The 25,846-nt window shown below is 35.6% G+C and overlaps 2 protein-coding genes across 3 annotated transcripts in view; both read left to right on the top strand.

The window, feature by feature from the left end:
• The window catches only part of cntnap2b (contactin associated protein 2b), a 50,504-nt gene extending 42,166 nt beyond the window's left edge, over positions 1–8,338 (top strand). The window contains exons 20-25 of one of the 2 annotated variants that reach the window (XM_016519250.1): positions 1,139–1,366; positions 1,527–1,660; positions 1,790–1,883; positions 4,213–4,443; positions 6,262–6,333; positions 7,169–8,338. In XM_016519250.1, the coding sequence (XP_016374736.1) occupies positions 1,139–1,366; positions 1,527–1,660; positions 1,790–1,883; positions 4,213–4,443; positions 6,262–6,333; positions 7,169–7,368 (959 nt within the window). In that variant the 3' untranslated portion in view covers positions 7,369–8,338. Of the gene's footprint in view, positions 1–1,138; positions 1,367–1,526; positions 1,661–1,789; positions 1,884–4,212; positions 4,444–6,258; positions 6,334–7,168 lie in introns of both variants that reach the window. The other variant, XM_016519249.1, reaches the window with a different exon arrangement.
• Positions 8,339–9,360: 1,022 nt separating this feature from the next.
• cul1a (cullin 1a) lies at positions 9,361–22,313 on the top strand. Its single transcript, XM_016519248.1, has 21 exons — positions 9,361–9,631; positions 11,344–11,632; positions 11,716–11,893; positions 13,084–13,251; positions 13,342–13,392; positions 13,478–13,568; positions 13,670–13,833; positions 14,608–14,770; positions 14,866–14,996; positions 15,107–15,214; positions 16,108–16,214; positions 16,308–16,356; positions 16,437–16,568; positions 17,559–17,676; positions 17,753–17,829; positions 17,920–18,051; positions 20,626–20,718; positions 20,813–20,860; positions 21,325–21,407; positions 21,541–21,646; positions 22,171–22,313. The coding sequence occupies exons 2-21, from the start codon at positions 11,490–11,492 to the stop codon at positions 22,291–22,293; spliced, it is 2,265 nt and encodes a 754-aa protein (XP_016374734.1). The 5' UTR covers positions 9,361–9,631; positions 11,344–11,489; the 3' UTR covers positions 22,294–22,313.
• The last annotated feature ends 3,533 nt before the right edge of the window (positions 22,314–25,846 follow it).

Genomic DNA, 25,846 nt, shown 5'->3' with positions numbered 1-25,846 from the left:
TAGTTTGTTTATATGAAGAGATTTATTTCTTTTATTTGTGTTACTTATTTGATTTGGGGCTTGTTTTAAAATTTAGTTTTGTTATTTACATTATATTTAAATTTAGTTATTTAGCAGACGCTTTTATCCAAAGCGACTTACAAATGAGGACAATAAAAGCAATCAAAAACAACAAAAGAGCAATAATTTACAAGTGCTATATTAGTACATTACCGTACTGGCCCGAATATAAGACGACCCTGATTATAAGACGACCCCCCTTTTTCCAGATGTACCTTTTGGAAAAAGGCTTTTTAAAAACCAAATCTTGTTTTTTCTCTGTAAAACACATTTTGTCTTCAATTATTTTCATATTGCATATTTTTTCTATTTTAATTTTTGTTTTGAAAGTATGGTAAAAACTGGTAAAATGTACCAACAATCACATTTAAAAAATATACACTTTTTGATATACCATTTAAAAAAAAAAAAACGGGTAGCCCATCTGAATTAGGACATTTAGGCTATCCATCTAATAGTAGCCTACCAAAATCTTATTAACAGTAGAAGTTAAATCTTACTGTAGTCTTCAAATCTGGGTACTGTCTTACGTTTTAAAATCACAAAGGGAGTTTGGTCCCATCATGCTAACGTGACAGTCAGGATTCATGCAGCTGTAAGGTTTTCTTTTTCTTTTGTTTTTACTTGCGATCTTTACAACACGCGTTACATTACGTATTTCATGGCACACTCGTTTTATGCGTATTTGGCGCCACCTATTGTTGTGGTTGTATTATTGACATGTCAAAGTCTAGACCCTGAATATAAGACGACCGCGTTTTTTCAGATGTATTTCCAAGAAAAAAACATCGTCTTATATTCGGGACAATACGGTATTATAGTGTTATATTTCAATTTCACAAAGAAATGTGCAGCATTTTGTCCAGGCAATAATAAAAGGACACATTTAATTTATAATTTGTCTTAAATCTCATTTTGTTAAAAAAATCGTGAATCGAATCGAATCGTGACTTGAGTGAATCGGTACATCCCTACTAATAAATGAAATCATGTTGTTTGTAAATGTCTCCTTGTATCCCTGTATTAAAGGATGTTAACGTGAAGCTCTGTTGTTGTTGTCGTCTGCCTCCATTTTTAGATGTCGGAGGGTATTTTGAGAGCGGGACCTTGGTGCGGTACGACCTCATGTCCGAGAGCAGCTCTTCTCCTGCAGTGAAGGAAGGCAGCTCTGGAGTCCCGAGCGCGGTGGATAATCTAACCCGTGAGGAGCTGAGCTTTAGTTTCAGTACGTCCCACACACCTGCAGTCCTCATCTACATTAGCTCCAAGACACCGGACTACCTGGCCGTGGTGCTGCGGCACAATGGTGAGACACGCTTGCATCTTTACAGCTCAGATTTAACGTTTATGTTCTGTTTTGGATATAAGATATGCAAAGTCTTTTTTAATAATAGCTTAGAAACAGTGTTATTTGTAAGTTTATGTTATTTCATTTGAAACAAAAATGGTTTTATGGTTTCCCTCAGGTACTCTACAGATCCGCTATAACCTGGGAGGTTTGAGGGAGCCGTTCACGATCAGCTTGAATCATCGTAACATGGCTAACGGTCAGCCTCACAACATCAACATCACCCGACAGGACAGACTCATTCAGCTGCAGGTACTGTATCTGTATCTGCCTCAATGCAGCCACTAGATGAAGATGGTTTCACAGTTCAGATGAATCTGTGTGTGTTATATTAGATGATGACAATTCACTGGATTTAAGAGTCTGTCTGTGGTGTTGCAGGTGGATCATTATCCTACAGTGAGCTACACTCTTCCTGAAGCCTCGGACATTGAGTTCAACCTCGTGAAGACCATTTTCCTTGGAAAAGTTTTTGGTAAGTAGGCTATTATGTACATATTTTAGCATCATATTTTGGGCTTTTAAGTGTGCTGTCTATTAACAAATGTCCCTTTTCTATACTACTTTCTCTTATGCTCACTAAGGCTGTGCTTATTTGATCCGAAAAACACTAAAAACTAATATTGTGAAATATTATTACTTTATATAGCACAGCAGCCATTACTCCAGCATTCAGTGTCACATTAACCATTAGAAATCATTCCAATATGCTGATTTGCTCAAGAAACATTTCTTATTGTTATCAAAGTAAAAAAAAAAAAGTTGTGCTGCTTCATATTTTTGTAGAAACCATGATACGTTTTGTTCATGATTCTTTGATGAATAGAACGTTAAAAAAACAGCAATTATTTGACATAAATCTTTTTTTTTTTTACTTAAATGTCTTCACTGCAACTTTTGATCAATTAAATGTATACTTACTGAATAAAAGTATTAATTTCTTCCAAAAAAAATCTTACTGACACCAAACTTTTGAACAGCAGTGTACTAGTTCATAAAATGCCAGGAGGGGTGCGTAGCGGGACTCCCGTGCTGCCAGAGTCATGAACTGCCGGACCCGCAGTCCAGACGAGAACCGCACCCGTTACACGTCCATCGGGCAAGGATGCCGTGCCGTCTAGTCCCTTCAAGCGCCGTGGGCAGAGAGAAGGATGAAGCCACTGAAAGAAGCCGCCGCCCCTCGCGGCCCAAATGTGTTCTACTGAAGAAACAAAGTCACCTACATCTTGGATGCCCTGGGGGTAAACAGATAAACATCAAATTTTCATTTTTGGGTGAACTATCCCTTTAAATATAATGACCTTTCTATAGATGTCATTTTAAACAGATTTTTCTAATCTGTTGTCTATCTATCTATTGTGACAAACACATTTAGGCATTAGTGTGACAAGGAATAATATAATGAAATAACTTGGCTGAAGTCTCCTCACTTAACGTAAAATTGTGCTGTAATCTATAGTGACCAAGAACACGTCTCTCCAGCTTTTCCTTTAACTGGACTCTGACTGTAAGTCCTGACATCATCATGTGAAAGCTCTGGGTTCTGCTCCTGATCTGAGTCCAGTCTCCAGGTTTTCCTGCAGAAATGAGCTGGAATGCCCTGAGCAGCTGAACGGGTGATGGGTCTGTGTATAGCTCAGTAATATTGTTTACAAGCTATTTATCGCTTCAAGGTTAGACAGAAGGAAATCTACAGTTTGTTAGTCAGGTTTACACATTGATTGAGCAGACTGAGAAAGAGACAGACAGAAAGGAGAAATCTGGTGTTTTGCTTTGAGTTGCAAGACCTGCTAGGTGCTGGGAAGACATACGCAGTTCCACATCTGTGAACGCAAACAGGTACCGTTAATAAAATGCTTTATATTCAAAATATTAGCATATATTTTTCAGATGTGATTGGGTTTTTTTTCTGGATGTTTTGTGTGATGTTTAGTAATATATGGGAAGAAAAGATGAGGATAATCTCTTCTCACATATATAAAAATGCATCAACTTTATCATGTTCATGTTGAAAAACAAGGCTTTTGGTTTCAAGTGTCATGTTGTTTGGTTCGGTCTTGTTTTGCAGATGTGAACTAAAGCAATAAGCCACAAGAGATAAGATGTTAAAGTTACTTGACAATGATTGAGGTGATATCAGTCAGTTTACTTTTTTTGTTTTTTTATTGTTGAGCCCATAACTGTGGCATATTGCTTTTTAACAACATTGACACAATCACACGACATAATGGATGGGCTATGCATAATATACAAAACCGTTCAAAAGTTTGGGGTCAATATGATTTTTATTCTTTTTTGAAAAATAAATTAATACTTTGCAAGGATGCATTAAATTGATCAATAGTGACAGTAAATGTATAATGTTATGAAAGATTTCTATTTCAAATAGTTCTTTTGAACTCTCTATTCATCAATCTTGCAAAGAAACATGTTTCATGGTTTCCAAAAAAACTATCAAGCAGCACAACTGTTTTCAACATTGATGATAATACGAAATGTTTCTTGAACAGAAAATCATCATATTAGAATGATTTCTAAAGGATCACGCAACACTGAAGACTGGAGTAATGATGCTGAAAAAAATGTTATTTTGAATTGTAGTAATAATATTTCACAATATTACTGGTTTTACTGTTTTAGATGATATTGTAGATTTTAAATCTTTGATAAAATTTTAGTTACTCATCCAATTAGATTTTAGATCGTTCATTTTATAATAACACCTGTCCTTTACTTTAATCATTGCTTTCACACTAAATTGTTTCCACCATCTGATATTTTCTACTGTTGTCTTTGTCTTTCAGAAACAGGTCAGATTGATCCGGTGTTGATAGAGCGATATAACACACCTGGATTCGTGGGTTGTCTCTCCAGAGTACAGTTCAACCGCATCGCCCCGCTGAAGGCCGCCCTGAGGACCGGAGTGCCCTCCACAGCCTCCATACAGGGGGTCCTGGTGGAGTCCAACTGCGGGGCGTCTCCACTCACAGTACCACCAATGTCTGCGGTCTTTGACCCCTGGCACCCAGATCCAGGTAACCAAATGATGATTAAAAACTTTTTATGGTGTTATTTTGCCCCTACATATTTTATAGTTCATCCCAAAAATTTAAATTTGCTGAAAATGTACTCACCCTCATCCAAGATGTAGTTTGTTGAGTTTGAGTTTGTTTCTTTATGGAAACAGATTTGGAGAAATTTTGTATTACATCACTTGCTCAGCAATGGATCCTCTGCAGTGAATGGGTGCCGTCAGAATGAGAGTCCAAACAGCTGATAAAAACATCTTAATCCATAAGTAATCCACACCACTCCAGTCCTTCAATTAAAGGCTGTTTTAGTTTTTAAACCTGATTCTGATTCAGAGGAGATGACCTTTTCATAGGAGAAAGCAAAATTATAGACAGAGGAGTCGTATTTTAAACAGAAGCAATGGTTTGAGGTTAAAAATGTTTTAATGATGAATTTGTTTGTTACAAATACTCAGCTTTCACTTCACAAGATGTTAATTGATGGACTGGAGTGGTGTGGATTACTTGTGGATTATTGTGATGTTTTTATCAGCTGTTTGGACTCTCATTCTGACGGCACCCATTCACTGCAGAGCATCCATTGGTGAGCAACTGATGTAATGCTACATTTCTCCAAATCTGTTCTGATGAAGAAACAAACATCTTGAATGGCCTGAGGGTGAGTACATTTTCAGCAAATGTTCATTTTTGGGTCATCTATTCCTTTAAGAGCTGAGCTCATGCTTGCAGTGGAGGAGTATTTGCCTCTTTGTGTGCCCCTTTTCATTATTCAAACAGTTGGATCAACCTATTGTCATTTGTATAGGAATGTGGTTGAGAGGAAAATGGAGACAAAAGAAAAAAAAATCAGTGTTCTGACCTGAATCAGCGGGATATTATAAAGATCTATGTCAGATTTGAGCAGGCAAACCCCTTAAGGGAAACTAGAGTAGTTCCACTTTATCTTTTACTCTTGAGCAGAAAAAAAAAATTATAGAATTTCATTATGAATCTAATGCACTTAAGGAAATGTTTTCTCACTTCTGAAGAGATCTTTCCTGGTTGCCTGGGAGAAATCTTCTGACTTTTAGTAAAAGACATCTGTGATCTCTTCCCTGTAGAGAGGATTACTGCGGTATATTTCTGTTTGTTTGCTTGGGTGTTTGAGTGTGTGTGCCGAGCAGGATTTGCCTGCATTGTCTTGTGATAGATAGATAGATAGATAGATAGATCCTTTTGTGCTGTTGTATGTATGTGTGTGTGTGTGTGTACCTGTTTTTCTATTCTGGTGGGGACTTAAACCTGAATACACACAGACTCGTGGGGACTCGTGTCATGGTGGGGACCTAAATTGAGGTCCCCACGGGTAAACAAGCTAATAAATCACACAGAATGAAGTTTTTTGAAAATCTAAAAATGCAGAAAGTTTCCTGTGAGGGGTAGGTTTAGGGGTAGGGTTGGTGTAGGACAATAGAATATACGGTCGGTACAGTAGAAAAACCATTACGCCTATGGAGAGTCCCCACAAGGATAGCAAACCAGACATGTGTGTGTGTGTGTGTGTGTGTGTGTGTGCTTACACCCATGACACTGAGTGCCTTGAGCTTTTATGGATATTTGTGGAGTATGGCGTTTGGAGCCTGTGGCGACGGCAGATGAAGAGAGCAGACGGTTGGTCTCAGATCTGCTCCCTGCCAACAGCAGCCCACCGCACAGATACACTCATCTGCCCACAGTGTTCCACTGACCTTCTGTACTTCATCTATGCCAAAAAATTCAATGAAAGAGATTGTCAAAGTTTAGAGTCAGAAAACAGTGCTCTTTTCTCTTTCTTTCAAGCAGGTGCCCAGTTCCCATTCAACGAGGAGCAAGTCAGCCGTGATGGCGTCAACAGAGACTCTGCAATAATTGGAGGTGAAATATGCTGTTCCAGTATTATGCTTTTTTATTTTTAATGTCATGAGACATTTTTATCAAGACAAACATGGAAGTTGAAGACTTATTTTGTAAGATGGATCCAGGAAAAACCTTTACAGTTTTTTTTTATCACAAGTACATTTAAAGAATATTTTTAATTTTATAAAATGTTTCTATGTATTTTATTGTTTGTTGAATCCTTATCTTCCGTGATATGGAAATAAATGTAAATACAACCAACTGACAATTATATTTCTTAGGCTTTGACATCTTTGGTGTAGAACATTTCTAAACTGAATTTAACGACATGATTTATCATGATTTTAATATAATATAATATAATATAATCATCAAAATAATATTGTTAAAATAATTAGAATTATTTATTTTTGTTATTGGTGTAGAACATTCTACAGTTTTTAATGAGTCATCATTTCAATCATTATTTTAATAACATTGTCTAAATATATAATAATATTTACAAAAAATATTATAATGCAATATTAACTATTCATCAATTAACATATCAATATAATAAATATTATTCAAATAATTTTAATTTAATCATTAAAATAATGTGATCTAATTTTATAATATATTATCATGGGTGTAGAAAACTTTTCTAAACTTATTTTAATTATATGATTCATCATTGGAATCATTTTAATATCATTGTATAAAAATATATAATATTAATATTTAAAAATATAATATAATTATAAAATAGTTAAAGTAAAAATTTCAAATATTTTGAATTATGTTATCATTGCTGTAGAATATTTCTAAACCGATTTAATGACATGATTCATCATATCATTTCTCGCTCACGTAGGCATCATCGCAGTGGTGATTTTCAGCATCCTCTGCACGCTGGTGTTCCTGGTGCGTCACATGTTCCATCACAAGGGCTCCTACCACACCAACGAGGCCAAAGGGGCGGAGTCTGCCGACTGCGCTGATGCAGCCATCATCGTGAATGACCCCGCCTTCACAGAGAGCATCGATGAGAGCAAGAAGGAGTGGTTCATTTAGCCACACCCCCTGGGAGGGGCTTCGTCCTCTGACATGGATACCCTGAGGAACACATAAAGGTCATTCTGAGCTTTTCGAGCAGCCGATGTGAAACGGACACTTGGCAAGTCCATTCGGACCACAGTCTGTGCACTGACTGGCATGTCTGTTCTGTAATTATTTTGTATGTAAGTGAATACAGCACAAGGACTTCTGTGAGATCAAATTCATCCCATGCACACATGACAGGCATATTCCATATGGGACGACGGTAAAACAAAAACAACTGATGCATTCTTATCATTGCAATACTGCTGGTCTGTTAACAAGTGTGTGTTCGGCAAATATGAATGCACCAAATACTCCAATAGCACAAAACGGAATGTGTACAGAATGACGCATAATTATGTTTCTGATAATGACATTTGATTGTATTTAAACATTTTGTTGTCAGCATCTTCAGGACAATAATATATTGTAGCATGGTAATCAGCCAATGGCATTCTGAATCATTCATCAATGTTAATGCAGCACTTTTGTATCTCACGGTAAATGTTCTTTATAGTTATCAGATTTCAGTGTTATTTATCTGTTTCTCCATAAGTGCTTGTTCAAACTCTATTGAAAACACGGCAGAGGGTTTTTATAAGGAGATGCTCTTAAAAACATGAAAGCTCTAGATAGAGAGTTTAGTTCAGATGTGTTCAGTAGTAAATGATCTTGAATGGTCCATTTGCTCCAGTGTCTTTTAATGTGCCTCAAAGGTTCAAGGTTTCTTCTGGCCAAGCATGGGTTTTGGGATAGATTCGATGACCCTTAATTATTAATATAGGAGAAAGATGACTTTTTTCGTGCGTTTGCCGTTTTAATGCACTGCTACAATTACAAACCACCTACAAACCATTTTTAATATTCTCCTCATTGTGCTTGGTTAAGTCACTTTTATTTCTTAAAGGGACAGTTCACTCAAAAATGAAAGTTCTGTCAGCAATAACTCACTCTCAAGTTGTTCCAAACCTGTATGAATTCCTTTCTTCTGAAGATCTTTTGAAGAATGTGGGTAACTGAACAATTGAATGGTCCCCATTGACTTCCATAGTGTTTTCTTTCAATACTATGGAAGTCAATGGGAACCAACAACTTGAGGGTGAGTAAATGATGACAGAACTATGTCTGAATTACAAATGTATGTCTTTCTGGCAGTTTATTAACATGGTCTCATAAGAGTTTGTCTTCTCTGCTCATGTGAGTTCACTAACAAGAGTATTATTCAAACAACAGTTAGATTATAAAAAACCTGGTTTATAATGAAGCACTATAATAGTGTTGATTTCTGTACATTTTAAGTTGTTTTATTAATTATTAATGTGTTTTACGTGTCTCCATGCATTACCAATATACCGATTGGTCTTTTAAATGAACAAAATCGCTTATTTATTAAGGTTTGTCGAATCAAAATTATTATTATGTGATTTTATTATAATGTAATGCAATCATTTGTTCTCGTGTTCTTTTTCAAAAATGCTCATGTATGATAAGATGAAATGTCATTTCATGTTGAGGGTTGTAAAAAAAAAACTGACTCTCCAATAATGAACACATTGCAAATCTCAATAAACTACTGGATTGTTTTTGTAACAAAAAAAGACAAGATTTTTTTTTTAGGGAATGAGGGACAAGAGAGTTGTGTTTAATATGGTCCTCTAATTATTATGAGGTGTTAATCTTAAAGAGGTCATATCCTACACTTTTTGCAAAATTTTTTTTTTCTCTAAAAAGTCCGCTTATGTTAGTCGCCAAATTGCTTAGTTTCAGTAAACTGTTGGCCTATGTCTACATCAAACAAATTTAATTAAAATAATTTATATATATATATATTTTTTTTTTTCTTTTTTCTTTATTATGTATTAACTTTACCTATATTACACTCCATCTCAGAAGGTGGCGGAAATGCACCATAAGGTAGTTTGCCAACTGCCACTTTCGTGCCACAAGACGAAAGAAGAAGAAGAAGACACGACGCGGAACCTTTGATCACAGCCGCTGTTTTCGGGCAGCGCGCTTGCTGACGGATTTTGTCTCAGTTTCCGGGGGGACCGTGTTTCCGTGAGCACGCGCTGACGGAGTTTTTCTGTGTTCGATGTTTCGGGGACGTTCTTTTTATTTTATTAGTAGCAAATAAAGATCGCCACATAAACGTCTAAATAAAAGGGAATATTGTTAATCAGGATCCGGAGCGGCGTTGGAGATACATGTTTACGTGTGTCTTTCTTTCTGGATGATGGTAAGAGCGCGAGATTAGCGGTTAGCTTTAGCTTTAATCCTGAACACAAACACACAGTTAATAGCGATAATTAATATATTATTATCTTAAGTACAACTGCATTATGTACTTCTTTTCTCCTGACTTGTATTAACGGATCTCTGCGTGTTTTACAGAGTATCTGTGGTGTGTTTTGAGGTGAGGCCTCGTCAGTCAGATTGTGTTTACATGAAGCACATACAATTAAGCAACTTTTAATCCCGTGTGGGATATTTTTGGACGCAGGGGTGACCGTTGTACTGAAAACATCAACATTACGCTAAAGCACGAACACAACAGTACATCGGTAACGCATGAATCGCCCTCGATGGCTCTGCTGATGCGGTTGTACGTGATGAACCTCGACAGACCCGACTCCACTACATCTCTCACATTGTGAGAAATGAAGCTGGTTGTCCAGTTTTGACATGTCGCTCACTCTCAGTGTAGACAGACAGGCTCTCACGAACATCATGAAGTGAGGGTCAGATCGTTAGAGCACAGCAGAGATCATCAGAGATGAGAAATCAGATTAATTTTGCAGTGAATTTGAGGAAAAACAGGTAATAATTGCAGCATTAGTTTTAACTATCCTTTACGTGTGTGTGTGTGTAATACACCCGCACAAGACATGAACAGGTGATAATTAAAATATTATTTTTAATCACCTTTTTCTATTAAAATCGTACACTATATTCATTCATTTGAAATATAATTTTTTTGTAACATCATAAATGTTTTTAATGTCACTTTTGATCAATTTAATGCACCCTTGTGGAATAGAAATATTAATTTAATTTCTTTTCTTCTTTTTTTTTCCCATCCTTCACCCAAAACGTTTGCCTATATAAACAACATTACCATTTTTCTTGTGTTTTTGATTAAATGAATGCAATCTTGGTTAGAATATAAGAATAATAATTTAAAAAAAACACTTATTCCAAACATTTGGCAGCCACAAGTTGTTGCAATTATTTTCTGTTCATGAAAGATAATTGTTTTATCTATTTTCTCTATAATAGACACATTAATGAATAATAATGTGATAATTTCTAATGCATAATAAATTAAAATATAAAACATTATTATGAACAGTTAAAACTAAATATAATCTAGTATATAATGTTTTATCTAATCTATTATTTTATCTATAATAGATAAAAGTAATAAAAAAAATCTGTTATAGATAAGTGAAATATTAATATGATCTATTATTAAATGTTTGTGCTACAAAATTACAGTTAATTCTAATTAGATTAGAGTGGATGTATAATATAATTACCATGTTCAGCTGTTCTGGTGTTGTTTTGTAATTATTAACTGATTGAAAATCATCAAATCTGGGTCCAGATGTTCTGCTGTTCCTTCTGAGTAGATCACTGTAAGTCATGATCTAATGGCAGAATGCTGTTAGTTTGCTTGGTTGCAGCACCGGCTGCGGTTCAGAGCTCCTAGCGGAATCTTTTCTGTTCCTTGAGTTGTTGCCATGGATACAAGAAGGAATCCCCAGGATATAATGAACAGTAGATTCCATACAAGGAATGTTTATCCCAGGAAAAACTAGTGCTGCAGATTCCTGTTAGTTTTCTGTCAATTACTGATGCAGACTACACAAAAGAAACTCGTTTGCTCAAATGTGTCTAGCCCTACATGATTCCAACAGACTGTGTCTCTCTCTTTCTTGTTCCTCACAGGTTTCTTTCCTGTCTGTCGCTGTTCCCTGAGGGTCGCCCCTCCTCGTCCTCTCTCACTGCTTGACCCTATGGAGGAGTAACTCTTGAGTGACAGGCACGAGAACCAATCAAACATCAGGAGGAGCATCAGACGCGCAGCCGAGAGGATGTCGTCATCTAACCGGACCCAGACCCCTCACGGTCTGAAGCAGATCGGGCTGGACCAGATCTGGGATGATCTGCGGGCGGGGATCCAGCAGGTGTACACCCGCCAGAGCATGGCCAAGTCACGCTACATGGAGCTCTACACGTATCCTCAATTGCCGTTTCATTCGTAATTTACTTCAAAAAAACATCCAGTGTCTGTTGTGTCCTTAACTTCCTGAATTTCAGTCACGTGTATAATTATTGCACTAGTGTGCATCAGTCGAATCAGGCCCGCGGTGCAGGTGCCCCCCCGTCCAAACCTTCGAAGAAAACCCCCACACCTGGAGGAGCTCAGTTTGTGGGGCTGGAACTCTACAAGAGATTGAAGGAATTTCTGAAGAGTTACCTTACAAACTTACTAAAGGTACCTTACAAAAATAGAGTTATTGTCAGTGTTATTATTTGTGAAAGACGTTTCTTATGTTGGCCAAGGGTGAATTTATTTGATTAAAATACAGTAAAAAAAATGTAATTTTGTGAAATATTTTTATAATTTAAAATAAATGTTTTTCTATTTGAATATATTTTAAGATGTAATTTATTCCTGTGATGCAAAGCTGAATTTTCAGCATCATTACTCCAGTCTTCAGTGTCACATGATCCTTCAGAAATCATTCTAATACTGATATGGATATGGAGACAATTATTATTATTATAATTGTCTGTTGAAAACATTTTTGTGGAAGCCATGATACATTTTCAGGATGAATAGAGAGTTGAGAAGAAAAATAGAATTTTTTTGTAACATTATCACTTTTTATCAATTTAATGTGTCTGCTGAAAAAAGTATAAAAAAAATATTTTTGACCCCAAACTTACTGTACCAACTTACTATAGTAAACCTTTTGTAAAATTAAATGGTACTTAACCAAAAGTAATCAGTATCATTGAAATGCTATTATTGTTTGTATTATTTGTTAGAACCAGTTTTTATTTTCTGTTTGAGTTTTAATTTTTGTTCAACTTTAAATAATTTTGTGGTGTGTGTTTGCCATTTTTATTAGGGTTTGTTTTTTAATGTCGGTTTTAGTTATTTTAATGCATCAGATTAAACTAAATGAAAATGAGAAATGTATTGGCAAGTGGCTGAAATGTAATTATTTTATGGTTTTACTAGTATATTTACCTTACATATTTGTCTTGTTCATACCAGTGACCTAAATCTTTTTAAATCTATTAACCAAACTCAGATTTGTTTAGTGTTTCTGAACAGATGTCCTTTAGGATCCATTGTGAATAACTTGAGTCAGATTCACAGCATTTAACCCAAAAGATTCAGTCATGGGCATGGCACCATAAGTTGTTCATGACCAAAATGAGTCTATATTATTATTATTACTCATGTTTATTCAATAAAAGCTGTGTAATGAAGTCTATAAGCCCACTAAGAAACTCTACAAGTAGTATTTAAGTACCATAAATATTTTGTCCTCAATGAAAAAACTAAGCAGATGCTTTGTGAACAAGCTGTAGACCAGTTACAACAACTTCATTTAAGAACACTTGATTTGTTTAAACTCCCAGTGAACAGATTTCTTTGATTGTTGTCCTCAGGATGGAGAGGATCTGATGGACGAGAGCGTTCTGAAGTTCTACACACAGCAGTGGGAGGATTACAGGTTCTCCAGTAAAGTGCTCAATGGGATCTGTGCTTACCTCAACCGCCACTGGGTGCGCCGCGAGTGTGACGAGGGCCGGAAAGGGATCTATGAAATCTACTCTGTAAGCACTTCTTGCTTTTCTTTGGCATTACTGCACAATTTCAATTCATAAACAATAGCACATGTTTGTTGTGTGCGTGTGTTTTTCTAGCTCGCTCTGGTGACGTGGAGGGAGTGTTTGTTTCGGCCTCTGAATAAGCAGGTAAGATTGGAAACAGGAAAGACATCATATAGGACAAAGTGAGCATAACTCTAATAAATGTCTTTTTTGGTGCCTGTGTTCTTAGGTCACAAATGCAGTATTGAAGCTGATCGAGAAGGAGAGGAACGGAGAAACCATCAACACTCGACTCATCAGTGGAGTGGTTCAGTCCTATGGTGCGGCATCATTGACGTCATGATGGATTTCATTGCTCGTTGATGCATGACGTTTAGAAACAGTGCAGTTGCTCAGAAATGTTCCTCTCCATCTCTCGCAGTTGAGTTGGGTCTCAATGAGGACGATGCCTTCGCTAAAGGTCCCACTCTGTCCGTCTACAAGGAATACTTTGAGACCCAGTTCCTGGCAGACACCGAACGGTTTTACACGAGGGAAAGCACAGAGTTCCTGCAACAGAATCCTGTTACTGAGTACATGAAGAAGGTGCGGCCAAAATAGCTTAACATTTGAAAAAACAAAAGTGACTCAAGTTTATTTTATTCAAAAAGTATTATTATATAGGTTAATATTACTGTTATTTTATCATGACATTAGTACATAACAAATGTAATTAACAAATTTATTTCTTCATTGTGATCATTTGGTTTGAAAAGAAACGGGACAGAATATCAAGAGAATTTTTAACTGGATTTTTACTGCATATTATATCTGCTTGCCTTTAATGGCTCTTTGGTCTAAATTAAATAAAGTAATTGATAGTTTTATTCAGCAGTTATGCATTAAATTGATAAAAAGTGACAGAAAAGACATTTATAATTAAAAAAATACATGTATATTTTATAAATGCTGTTCTTTTGAACTTTCTATTCATTAAGGAATCCTGAAAAAAATCACGGTTTTCACAATTGTTTTTAACATAATGCTAATACTTGTTTCTTGAGCAGCAAATCAGCATATTCAGTTTTGCATCACAGGAATAAATTACATTTTAAAACGTTCTCAAATAGAAAACCGTTATTTCAAATTGTAATATTTCACTGTTTTTACTGTATTTTGATCATATAAATGCAGCCTTGGCGAGCATAAGAGACCTCTTTCAAAAACCTTTAAAAATCTTGCTGAACCCAAACTTTTGATTATTAGTGTATGTTAACGTCATAAAAAGTCTGCAACTTTTATTTTATTATTTATTATTTTGTTTACCTGTTTGGCCCCATCCTAGTGTGAAGTTGAAGTGTTGATCTGTGTGTTTTGCAGGCTGAGGCGCGTTTGCTGGAGGAGCAGAGGAGAGTGCAGGTTTACCTTCATGAGAGCACACAGGATGAGCTGGCCAGGAAATGTGAGCAGGTTCTCATCGAGAAGCACCTGGAGATCTTCCACACCGAGTTCCAGAACCTTCTGGACGCAGACAAGAATGAAGGTGTGAACCACAGTGATATCTCAATGTCTGTTCATCTGTACATGAGTCCTACGCATTGAAATCTCAACCACGATTTATTCTTTCTCTCTGTGTAGATCTTGGTCGCATGTACAATCTTGTGTCACGGATCACCGATGGATTGGGAGAACTAAAGAAACTTCTGGAAACGCACATTTATAATCAAGGCTTGGCAGCCATCGAGAAATGTGGGGAGTCTGCTCTCAATGTGAGTCTGTTGTACATCATGCTGTCTAGCTTCAAGATCATCATGCTTTAGATCTGATCTTTCTGACAATACATGTTTTAACCGCTATGAATTTTGTGATGTGCTTTTAGGACCCCAAAATGTACGTCCAGACAATTCTGGATGTCCACAAGAAGTACAATGCCCTGGTGATGTCGGCGTTCAACAATGATGCTGGTTTTGTGGCTGCTCTTGACAAGGTATGGCCATCTTCTCGTCTTTTCAGTTCTGTTTAGTCAAGATTGAATTAGTTCAACTGTTCCAGTAATATTATCTGTTTAATTTGATTTAACCTCTAAAGTTATTGCATGTCTGTGGGCCGGTATCCTAATTGCTTTTCTCTCACAAACTGCTTTTTTTTATTGTCTCAAAAAGCATAAGTAAAAAGACATACTTATTAATTGAAATAAACATTTATTTACTGAAATATATATATATAAAAACTACTGTTATTTTAGTATCACTGATATATACTATTATAGTTTTTATTAATATTTACTATTATTGATTCAGTTTTTTGTTTTTACGTTTTCTGTTTAGTTAAAATGTTTGTGATTCTGTTGTGTGTTTTTGTTTGTCATTTTTCGTTTTTTTATGTCTATGTAGTTTTTTTTAATTTTTTTATTAGTTTTAGTTATTTTAGTACATCAAGTTAAACTTAGTTAAAATGAGAAATACTGCTTTGGCAACTAGCTCAAAAATTTTTTTGATTTTATTTTAGTTAACGTTTATTTTAAAAAGACAAAAACAACAAAATTCCAAAAACGTCAACTAAAATTAAAGCGGAAAAACTGCAAATCTAAAAATAATATCTAATTCAAAATAAACTATAATGGTAGAATTTGTTTCTGATATGCAGAAGATTGCACTACATTAATTAATGCACTACATACATTTTCTAATTATAGTAATATACATCTATTTTTTTCATGTAGATAGCATTTTTCATTTAGATTTTATTTCTTTTTTTTTTCATGTCTAGTGAGAATAATAAATGCATATTTTGCTTATAAAAATGAACCCTATCTTTAGAACAATGATTTGGTAGCTTTTGGATATTGAAAGTATTCAAACATGTCATTTCTCTGTTCAGGCTTGTGGGCGCTTCATCAATAATAACGCTGTTACAAAGATGGTTCAGTCCTCCAGCAAATCTCCTGAACTGCTCGCCAGATACTGCGACTCTCTGCTCAAGAAGAGGTGTGTGTTTAGGTTTCTCTTGTCTGTTGGCACACACTGTAAATGTGTTATTTAATCCCTGTGCTGAATCCAAAGCTCTGTCTGATATTTCAGCTCCAAAAACCCAGAGGAGGCAGAACTTGAAGACACTCTGAATCAAGTGGTGCGTTTTTACAAAACTTTGCACTTTCACAGCAATTTTTGCAAGATTTAACATAATGTCTGTATTGATTTTTTTTGTAGATGGTGGTGTTTAAGTATATTGAGGACAAGGACGTGTTCCAGAAGTTCTATGCAAAGATGCTGGCCAAGCGTCTGGTCCATCAGAACAGCGCCAGCGACGACGCAGAGGCCAGCATGATCTCCAAACTAAAGGTGCGGCAGTTCTTCCACAGCTTAGGAAAATATAAACCTCTGTTTAAATGATCCATAAAGCTTGCAGTTCTTAAAATGAGCACTGGATGCAATGTTTCATTCTTGCTCTCATCTCTGATTTTAAACTTCAGGAGCAAAGAGTTGGAATCGTTTCAGTGAATCACTTCACTGTCTGATTCAACAATTCATATGTGATCAGAAATGTTCACTTAAGTCCTTGTGCTGCATTTACATTATTCATTTTTTTTCTTCTTGTCATTTAGTGAGAATCTGTATGAAAAACATGTCTTGAATATTTATTTAAACTAGATTTTGTTTTATTGTGTTTTACTTCTTGCCTTTTATTTGACACTGACAGTAGTATTTTCTCTATCAAATCCCTCTTTTACTTTTACATTTATGCATTTGACAGATGCCTTTATCCAAAGCAGTGTTATTTTGCTATTATTTATATACTATTATAGTATTTATTAATCATTTTAAATTATAATTTATTTTAATTTTTAGTTTTAGTAATTTTGTTGTATTGTCATTTTTATTAGCTTTTAAAAAATATTTCTTTTTAGATTTCTTTTTATTTTATTTTTTAGTAATTTTAGTACTTTTATTTCATTTAGTTGCCAAGGCAACATTTCTTTTTGTTTTTTTTTAAGTTTACGTTTTTTCATCTAATATGTTTCATTTTATTTTATCATTATTTTGATTAACGAAAACAATTTGTAATAGTTTTAGTTTTACCTAACAACACTTGCAATCGCAATCACATTATACATTTGATCAGTTTATCAGCATTCTCTGTAAATCAAACCCATGGCCTTGATGTTGCTAGCACCATACAAAGACCGTTCATAACAAATACATACTGATTTTTTTTTTTTATCAAATTTTTTTTTCTATTTCACCCAACCCTGGTGGTGCCCTTGTCCTTTTTGTAGTTTTGGTTCTGTCATCAGTAGTTGTGTCTAACACGGTTTGGTTTGTCATTTTCAGCAAGCTTGTGGCTTTGAATACACATCGAAACTCCAGCGCATGTTCCAGGACATTGGCGTCAGTAAAGACCTCAACGAACAGTTCAAGAAGCACCTCACAAACTCTGAGCCTTTAGACCGTAAGGATGAGCTGCGCTCTTCTTTGCTGCTGTCATTTGTGGTTGAAGTCCTTTACAAATGTTGTGTTGCTTTTAGTGGACTTCAGCATCCAGGTGTTGAGCTCGGGGTCATGGCCCTTCCAGCAGTCCTGCACATTTGCTCTGCCATCTGAGGTAGTAAAACAAATAGGCTTGTATGCAAATCACTTGTTCTTGGTCCTTCCAAGGTTTTTGTAAATCCATGATCTGCCTTTTCGGACACAGTTGGAGAGGAGCTACCAAAGGTTCACAGCCTTCTATGCCAGCAGACACAGCGGCCGAAAGCTCACCTGGCTGTACCATCTGTCCAAAGGAGAACTGGTCACCAACTGCTTCAAAAACCGCTACACCTTACAGGTCTGACAAGAAACTGTGATGCATTTTATCAGGCTTCTTTGATGAATCGAAAGTTCAAAAGAACAGCATTGTTATAAATGAACATAGCATGTTATAATAGAAACCTTTTATAACATTATAAATGTCTTTACTGTCACTTTTGATCAGTTTAGTGCATCCTTGCTATATTTTATCTTAAAGGAATAATAAATGAAAATTTTGCTTATAGAAATGAATCCTGTCTTTAGGTCTTGCTTTTAGATATTGAAAGTATTCAGACGTGTTTTCTCTGTGTTCAGGCTTGTGGGCGCTTCATCAATAATAACGCTGTTACAAAGATGGTTCAGTCCTCCAGCAAATCTCCTGAACTGCTCGCCAGATACTGCGACTCTCTGCTCAAGAAGAGGTGTGTGTTTAGGTTTCTCTTGTCTGTTGGCACACACTGTAAATGTGTTATTTAATCCCTGTGCTGAATCCAAAGCTCTGTCTGATATTTCAGCTCCAAAAACCCAGAGGAGGCAGAACTTGAAGACACTCTGAATCAAGTGGTGCGTTTTTACAAAACTTTGCACTTTCACAGCAATTTTTGCAAGATTTAACATAATGTCTGTATTGATTTTTTTTGTAGATGGTGGTGTTTAAGTATATTGAGGACAAGGACGTGTTCCAGAAGTTCTATGCAAAGATGCTGGCCAAGCGTCTGGTCCATCAGAACAGCGCCAGCGACGACGCAGAGGCCAGCATGATCTCCAAACTAAAGGTGCGGCAGTTCTTCCACAGCTTAGGAAAATATAAACCTCTGTTTAAATGATCCATAAAGCTTGCAGTTCTTAAAATGAGCACTGGATGCAATGTTTCATTCTTGCTCTCATCTCTGATTTTAAACTTCAGGAGCAAAGAGTTGGAATCGTTTCAGTGAATCACTTCACTGTCTGATTCAACAATTCATATGTGATCAGAAATGTTCACTTAAGTCCTTGTGCTGCATTTACATTATTCATTTTTTTTCTTCTTGTCATTTAGTGAGAATCTGTATGAAAAACATGTCTTGAATATTTATTTAAACTAGATTTTGTTTTATTGTGTTTTACTTCTTGCCTTTTATTTGACACTGACAGTAGTATTTTCTCTATCAAATCCCTCTTTTACTTTTACATTTATGCATTTGACAGATGCCTTTATCCAAAGCAGTGTTATTTTGCTATTATTTATATACTATTATAGTATTTATTAATCATTTTAAATTATAATTTATTTTAATTTTTAGTTTTAGTAATTTTGTTGTATTGTCATTTTTATTAGCTTTTAAAAAATATTTCTTTTTAGATTTCTTTTTATTTTATTTTTTAGTAATTTTAGTACTTTTATTTCATTTAGTTGCCAAGGCAACATTTCTTTTTGTTTTTTTTTAAGTTTACGTTTTTTCATCTAATATGTTTCATTTTATTTTATCATTATTTTGATTAACGAAAACAATTTGTAATAGTTTTAGTTTTACCTAACAACACTTGCAATCGCAATCACATTATACATTTGATCAGTTTATCAGCATTCTCTGTAAATCAAACCCATGGCCTTGATGTTGCTAGCACCATACAAAGACCGTTCATAACAAATACATACTGATTTTTTTTTTTTATCAAATTTTTTTTTCTATTTCACCCAACCCTGGTGGTGCCCTTGTCCTTTTTGTAGTTTTGGTTCTGTCATCAGTAGTTGTGTCTAACACGGTTTGGTTTGTCATTTTCAGCAAGCTTGTGGCTTTGAATACACATCGAAACTCCAGCGCATGTTCCAGGACATTGGCGTCAGTAAAGACCTCAACGAACAGTTCAAGAAGCACCTCACAAACTCTGAGCCTTTAGACCGTAAGAATGAGCTTCTCTCTTTGCTGCGCTGAGAAATACTGTCGTTTGTGCTTGAAGTCCTATATAAATGTTGTGTTGTTTCCTAGTGGACTTCAGCATCCAGGTGTTGAGCTCGGGGTCATGGCCCTTCCAGCAGTCCTGCACATTTGCTCTGCCATCTGAGGTAGTAAAACAAATAGGCTTGTATGCAAATCACTTGTTCTTGGTCCTTCCAAGGTTTTTGTAAATCCATGATCTGCCTTTTCGGACACAGTTGGAGAGGAGCTACCAAAGGTTCACAGCCTTCTATGCCAGCAGACACAGCGGCCGAAAGCTCACCTGGCTGTACCATCTGTCCAAAGGAGAACTGGTCACCAACTGCTTCAAAAACCGCTACACCTTACAGGTCTGACAAGAAACTGTGATGCATTTTATCAGGCTTCTTTGATGAATCGAAAGTTCAAAAGAACAGCATTGTTATAAATGAACATAGCATGTTATAATAGAAACCTTTTATAACATTATAAATGTCTTTACTGTCACTTTTGATCAGTTTAGTGCATCCTTGCTGAATAAAAGTATTAGTTTCATTCAGAAAAGGAATGTTACTGACCGCGAACTTTTGAACGGTTGTGTGAATTCACTAAATATGCACTAACAGAGATATTAATTGTATTGGTATAATCCAACTATTAGTGCATTAATAGTGCATGAATATTAATCAGACTTGTTGTGTGTTTTTTTACAGGCATCTACATTTCAGATGGCCATTCTACTGCAGTATAACACAGAAGACGTTTATACAGTCCAGCAGCTGACAGACAGCACACAGATCAAAATAGTAAGGAAACAAAAGAGGACTCTCTACAATAATGCTAAAACAAGATCCAGATGTTGATTTCGCACACTAACAGAGCCTTTTTTGTGTATTTTAGGACATTTTGGTGCAGGTTTTGCAAATTTTATTGAAATCCAAGTTGCTGGTAAGCATTTTTTGTCCTTAATCAAAACAAACAAAAAGATTCCTGCAAAGTCATGATGAAGTAAAATTGACACATTTGAGCCTCTTTTCTCATTATATTTTTTATTTAAATATAATGAATCAACCTCTGAAACAACTTTCCCTTTCTGCTGATGTCATCAAGGCCATAAATAGTGTTAACCAATAGCCAAACAGCTATTTAGGTGTTATTTGGGTAATCCTCCTTGATCCACTCATACTCCATTTTGCTATGGAACACCCACTATTCACAATACAATTAACTTTCTTTGGATTTTCCAATGGAAGACCTTCCTTATATTTTGTTTTGCTCTGAAAAACTACAATTTACAGACACAAAATGGGCTGTGACTGCCATTTCATGTTGACTCAACACAGGCTAATATTTAATGTAGTTGTGTATTTGAAGTTGTTTTCAGTTGTAATCATCAGTATGTGTCTTTGCAGTTTCTAGAGGACGAGAACGCAAACGTGGATGAAGTGGAATTCAAACCCGACACCCTCATAAAACTCTTCCTGGGCTATAAAAAGTAGGTCCATCTGAGTGCATCTCGTCTTGCAAACAGTTCTGAATCTATATTTAATGTTTCACATTTTGTGCTTTAGAATGTAGCAGAGCAAATTCATTTGTGAATATTGATGGCTGAGGCATTTTCTCCCCAGTAAAAAACTAAGAGTGAACATTAACGTGCCAATGAAGACCGAGCAGAAACAGGAACAGGAAACGACCCATAAAAACATTGAAGAGGACAGGAAACTCCTGATTCAGGTATCATGTCCAAGTCTCCTATTCTCACCAAGGCTGAGTGTATTTGATGAAAAATCCAGTAAAAACAGTAATATTGAGGAATAATATTACAATTTAAAACAACTGTTTTCTATTTGAATATATGTTAAAATGTAATTTATTCCTGTGAAGCAAAGCTGAATTTTCAGCATCATTACTTCAGTCTTCAGTGTCACATGATCCTTCAGAAATCATTCTATTATGCTGATTTGCTGCTCGAGAAGTTGTGCTGCTTAGTATTTTTTGTTGTAACCATGATAAATGTTACTTTTTCTGGATACTTTAATGAATAGCATTTATTTGAAATAGAATCTTTGGTAACATTATAAATGTCTTTACTGTCACTTTTGATCAATTTAATGTGTTCTTCTTGCGGAATAAAAGTATTAATTTCTGTCGCAAAAAAAAAAAAAAACATACATTCAGTAAATTGCAAAAAATAGTCTAAGTATTAGTTATGTGTGTTTGAAATAGCTTGCTATGTTTAAGTGTTCCTCTATGTGCAGGCGGCCATAGTGAGAATCATGAAGATGAGGAAGGTTCTGAAGCATCAGCAGCTTCTGGCCGAGGTTCTGAATCAGCTCTCATCCCGGTTCAAACCCAGAGTCCCTGTAATCAAGGTTGGTTGATCCTGATCTACAAATCTAGTCTGCTTAACAGTTTTTACAGGGTTTCTGTGAGTCAAAAAGTCTTAAAGGGGTCCTATTATGCTTTTTCATTTTTTCAACTTTAGTTAGTCTGTAATGTTGCTGTTTGAGCATAAAAAAGATCTGCAAAGTTACAAAGCTCAAAGTCCACTTCAAAAGGAGATATTTTATTTAACAGAAATCACTTTTTAAAAACTACAACGAACGACTCGTTTGGACTACAACGCATATTTTCCGGGATTTGTGATATCACAAATACCGACGAATGGGACGAGACCTGGTTGAGCTGCACTAGAGAAGGCAACGAGTGTTATCACTATGTCGGAGACACGCTAGCTTCACGCTAGCGAACGTAGAGTGGTTACAGTCATCTGGGTTTAAATCGCGCTCAGATTGATTTTATTTTGACGCAATATTTACACTGAAGCTCGCAGGCGTCTATGGTAAGGGGCATGACATTTCCCGACCAGGCGCCGAGTGAAGCCAATCACAACACACACTGGCCCAGCGAACCAATCACAGCACACACTGGCCCAGCTAACCAATCACAGCACATTTCGTATTTCAGAAGGCGGGCTTTCATTTGATACAGGAACTATTCGAGCCGTTCATGCCAGACTGAGGAGAGAGGTGTTGTAATAATGTAAAATATATGAAAAATAATGTGTTTTTCGAACAACCTAGTATGAGAGCCTGTTCTAGTACACCCCCAAAACAAAATCAAGACATTGTAAAAGAGCATAATAGGACCCCTTTAATTTGCCCTTCCTCAAATTGAAGGACTTAATGTTGTTGAATGCACTGCAAAAAAATAAAAAAACTTTCCTCAGTATTTTTCTTTTTCCAATACAAATATCTAAACATCTTTAAATCAAGATACATTTGCTTGAGATGTGAACTAAACATATGAAGTCTTGTTCTCTAAGAAACCCAACAAAATTGCTTGTGCTCAAAATAAGAAAATATAACTGTCAAGGGTCAGTGAAAACTAGTTTTCTCTTTAAATTGATTTTTCTGAGCCCACTGACCGATATTTGTTCGTTTTAATCATAAACGCACTTCATTTTGATTCATTCCTCAAAAAACAAGACTTTATATCTTAAGTAATTTTGCTTTTCAAGTAATGTATCTTGATTTATGAAACTTTTGTACTGAAAAATAAAAAAAATACTGAGGAAGAACACTTATTTTTGCAGGTACAGTAAAAGTTATGGTTAAGTTTTTTTTTTTTTTTTTTTACACTGTCAAGTATTGATAATACAACCTAGACATTTATATTTAGAGGCCATTTTGACGTATTGTTTCCTTCAATTTATTCATTAAACTTTCTTGACTTTCTCTTAAATTGACCGTCATAAAACCTGCAGAAACCCTGTTTTACCAGCACAGAATAGCACTCGTATGTACTTTGGGTTTTTTTTTTTTTTTTTTTTTAAGTTGTCTCTCGGGTAATAAATATCATTCCTCTTGATGTTCGGCCTGTGTTGAGTTTAAAAAGCAGGAGGACTAACAGAAGAGGAGAGTGTGTGCGCGTCAGTGAATGCATTTGTGCGAGAGACGGACTTTACTGCTGCCCTGTATTATGGACAGACTGCATTGGAAATGTACATACAAACGGAGACCTCGAGCTTTAATCTCGCAAAATAAAACATTGCAGGTTTTAAAAACCCAATCAGAATTAAACCCTACACATTAAGCATGTTATTACCTATCAGCATTTAAATGAAGAAAAAATGAACAAAGATGCATTGAAATCTTAGCAATGAGGGGCTTCAGAGATGTTTTAAGAGAAGAAAGGAAATCATTTAGGAAAAAGGTGCAATTTTAGCTGCACGTCCCAGGAACGAACAAGTTGGACAGGTCTATAGACGTGTTGTCTGCATTGTTACCTGCTACCGGAAAACCATTTGTATAGTGTGCTTCACTTTTTTAAATGTGTTAAATAAAAGAGTTAAAAGTTTCTGTATGTATTTCTGATGCTGTGGAGTCACTACGTGAAGCAAAGAGCCTTAAGACAATGTTATGATTATTCAAATATAATCATGCATGTTTAGGACATCTCTGTTAGCCACTTTTCATGAACAGGGTACAAAATACAGCCTGAAACACCAAATGGTCATTGATATGTCGAGCTCCATCCTCATGAGGTCAAAATAAATATATAAACTGTTCTATATTAATATTTTATGAGGGTTATAATTTTACTTGCAGTGTTTACATGGAGTTTCAAAATTATGATTTTTTTTACTGCAATAAACTAAAAATTGTGGTATATATAAAATAATAATAAAATCGAAAAAGTTGCAGGGTAAAACACATTAAGTTGTAAAACTCAATAGCAGCTATCTAGTTAAAAATTTTTTGTTTTTTTATAAAAAATATATATTTTTGTTAGGTTGAATGGTTGGACCCAATTATGTTTTTAATTGGTTAATTAAAATAATTTTTCACTACAGTTAATATAACGTTAATTCAATAGATGATAAAATTTTGATTGCTACGTTAAACATTTATAGCTACATTCATTTTGTGTTGGGCCTAATAATTTCGCTAACATGCCTTATTGATTAATTTATCAAACAAAACATTGGATTTGTGCCTCTGTTTTAAAATAAATGTTACAGAAATATGTATATGTGTAGAAAGTACTAATAATCTCTATTTTGGTACCAGTTGAGTAAGTTGTTAATTGGAGATTCGCTCCGACCGAATCATTGAATCAGTGAGTTGTGACTCGTCAAGAGCTGCAATCTGGTTCATTGGAAAGAATCGACTCAGAAGAATGATTCGTCGCGAATCATAAGTATTTCGGAGCGAGCCTCGTTTTCTTAAAATAACGGGGAACGGTGTTTTTATGAAACTTGGTAGAGTAAAAGTAAGATATTGTGGTTTAGAATGTAATAAAGTCTAAGCTATATGGAAATACTCTGAAGTACAGTTATTTGAAAAATGTACTTCGTAGGTAGCCTATTGCGATAGCGTGAATAAGTATACTTATATACTTTTTATATCCCCAAGTTATGTATTACGGCAAAAGTACTTTTTGATCCACCAAATAAGGTGTCTGTACAACTGAAACTGTTATTCTTAAAGGGGTCATATGATGAGATTTCAATTTTTCCTTTCTCTTTGGAGTGTTACAAGCTCTTGGTGCATAAAGAAGATCTGTAAAGTTGCAAAGAGTAAAGTCTCAAATCCAAAGAGATATTCTTTATAAAAGTTAAGAGTCAGCCACACCTACCTAAAACGGCTCGTTCTAACACGCCCCCACATAACTACCTCACTATGTGGGAAGATTTGCATAACACCGCCCAAATGTGCACGCAAAGAAAGAAGGCGTAACTTTGATTCTCACTGTAGTATTGTTGCTGCCACCGCCGCTGCCGCCATGTCGTGAAGACGCTGTGTGCTTCGTTGTGAAAGCGAAACTACTTTATTTGGTCTTCCAAAAGAGGACGATATCCGCTTCATCATGCCTAGAGCTGATCTGTGCTGGTCGCAAAGGGAAATCTTAAACATACTGCCGAGTCGCGCC

Source organism: Sinocyclocheilus rhinocerous, unplaced genomic scaffold, assembly GCF_001515625.1.
Source record: "Sinocyclocheilus rhinocerous isolate Xijiao unplaced genomic scaffold, SAMN03320098_v1.1 scaffold898, whole genome shotgun sequence".
Taxonomy (NCBI): Eukaryota; Metazoa; Chordata; class Actinopteri; order Cypriniformes; family Cyprinidae; genus Sinocyclocheilus; species Sinocyclocheilus rhinocerous.
Note: the sequence above shows the minus strand (reverse complement) of the source record. Positions and strands in the feature narration are given on the sequence as shown.

What these genes read in the sequence shown, in the direction of transcription:
- cul1a (XM_016519248.1), top strand. Translation starts at nt 11,490, where the DNA reads ATGTCGTCATCTAACCGGACCCAGACCCCTCACGGTCTGAAGCAGATC. An exon ending in GGATCTATGAAATCTACTCT is followed by an intron (nt 13,252 to 13,341) that starts GTAAGCACTTCT and finishes GTGTTTTTCTAG; the next exon opens with CTCGCTCTGGTGACGTGGAG. An exon ending in TATTGAAATCCAAGTTGCTG is followed by an intron (nt 20,861 to 21,324) that starts GTAAGCATTTTT and finishes GTGTCTTTGCAG; the next exon opens with TTTCTAGAGGACGAGAACGC.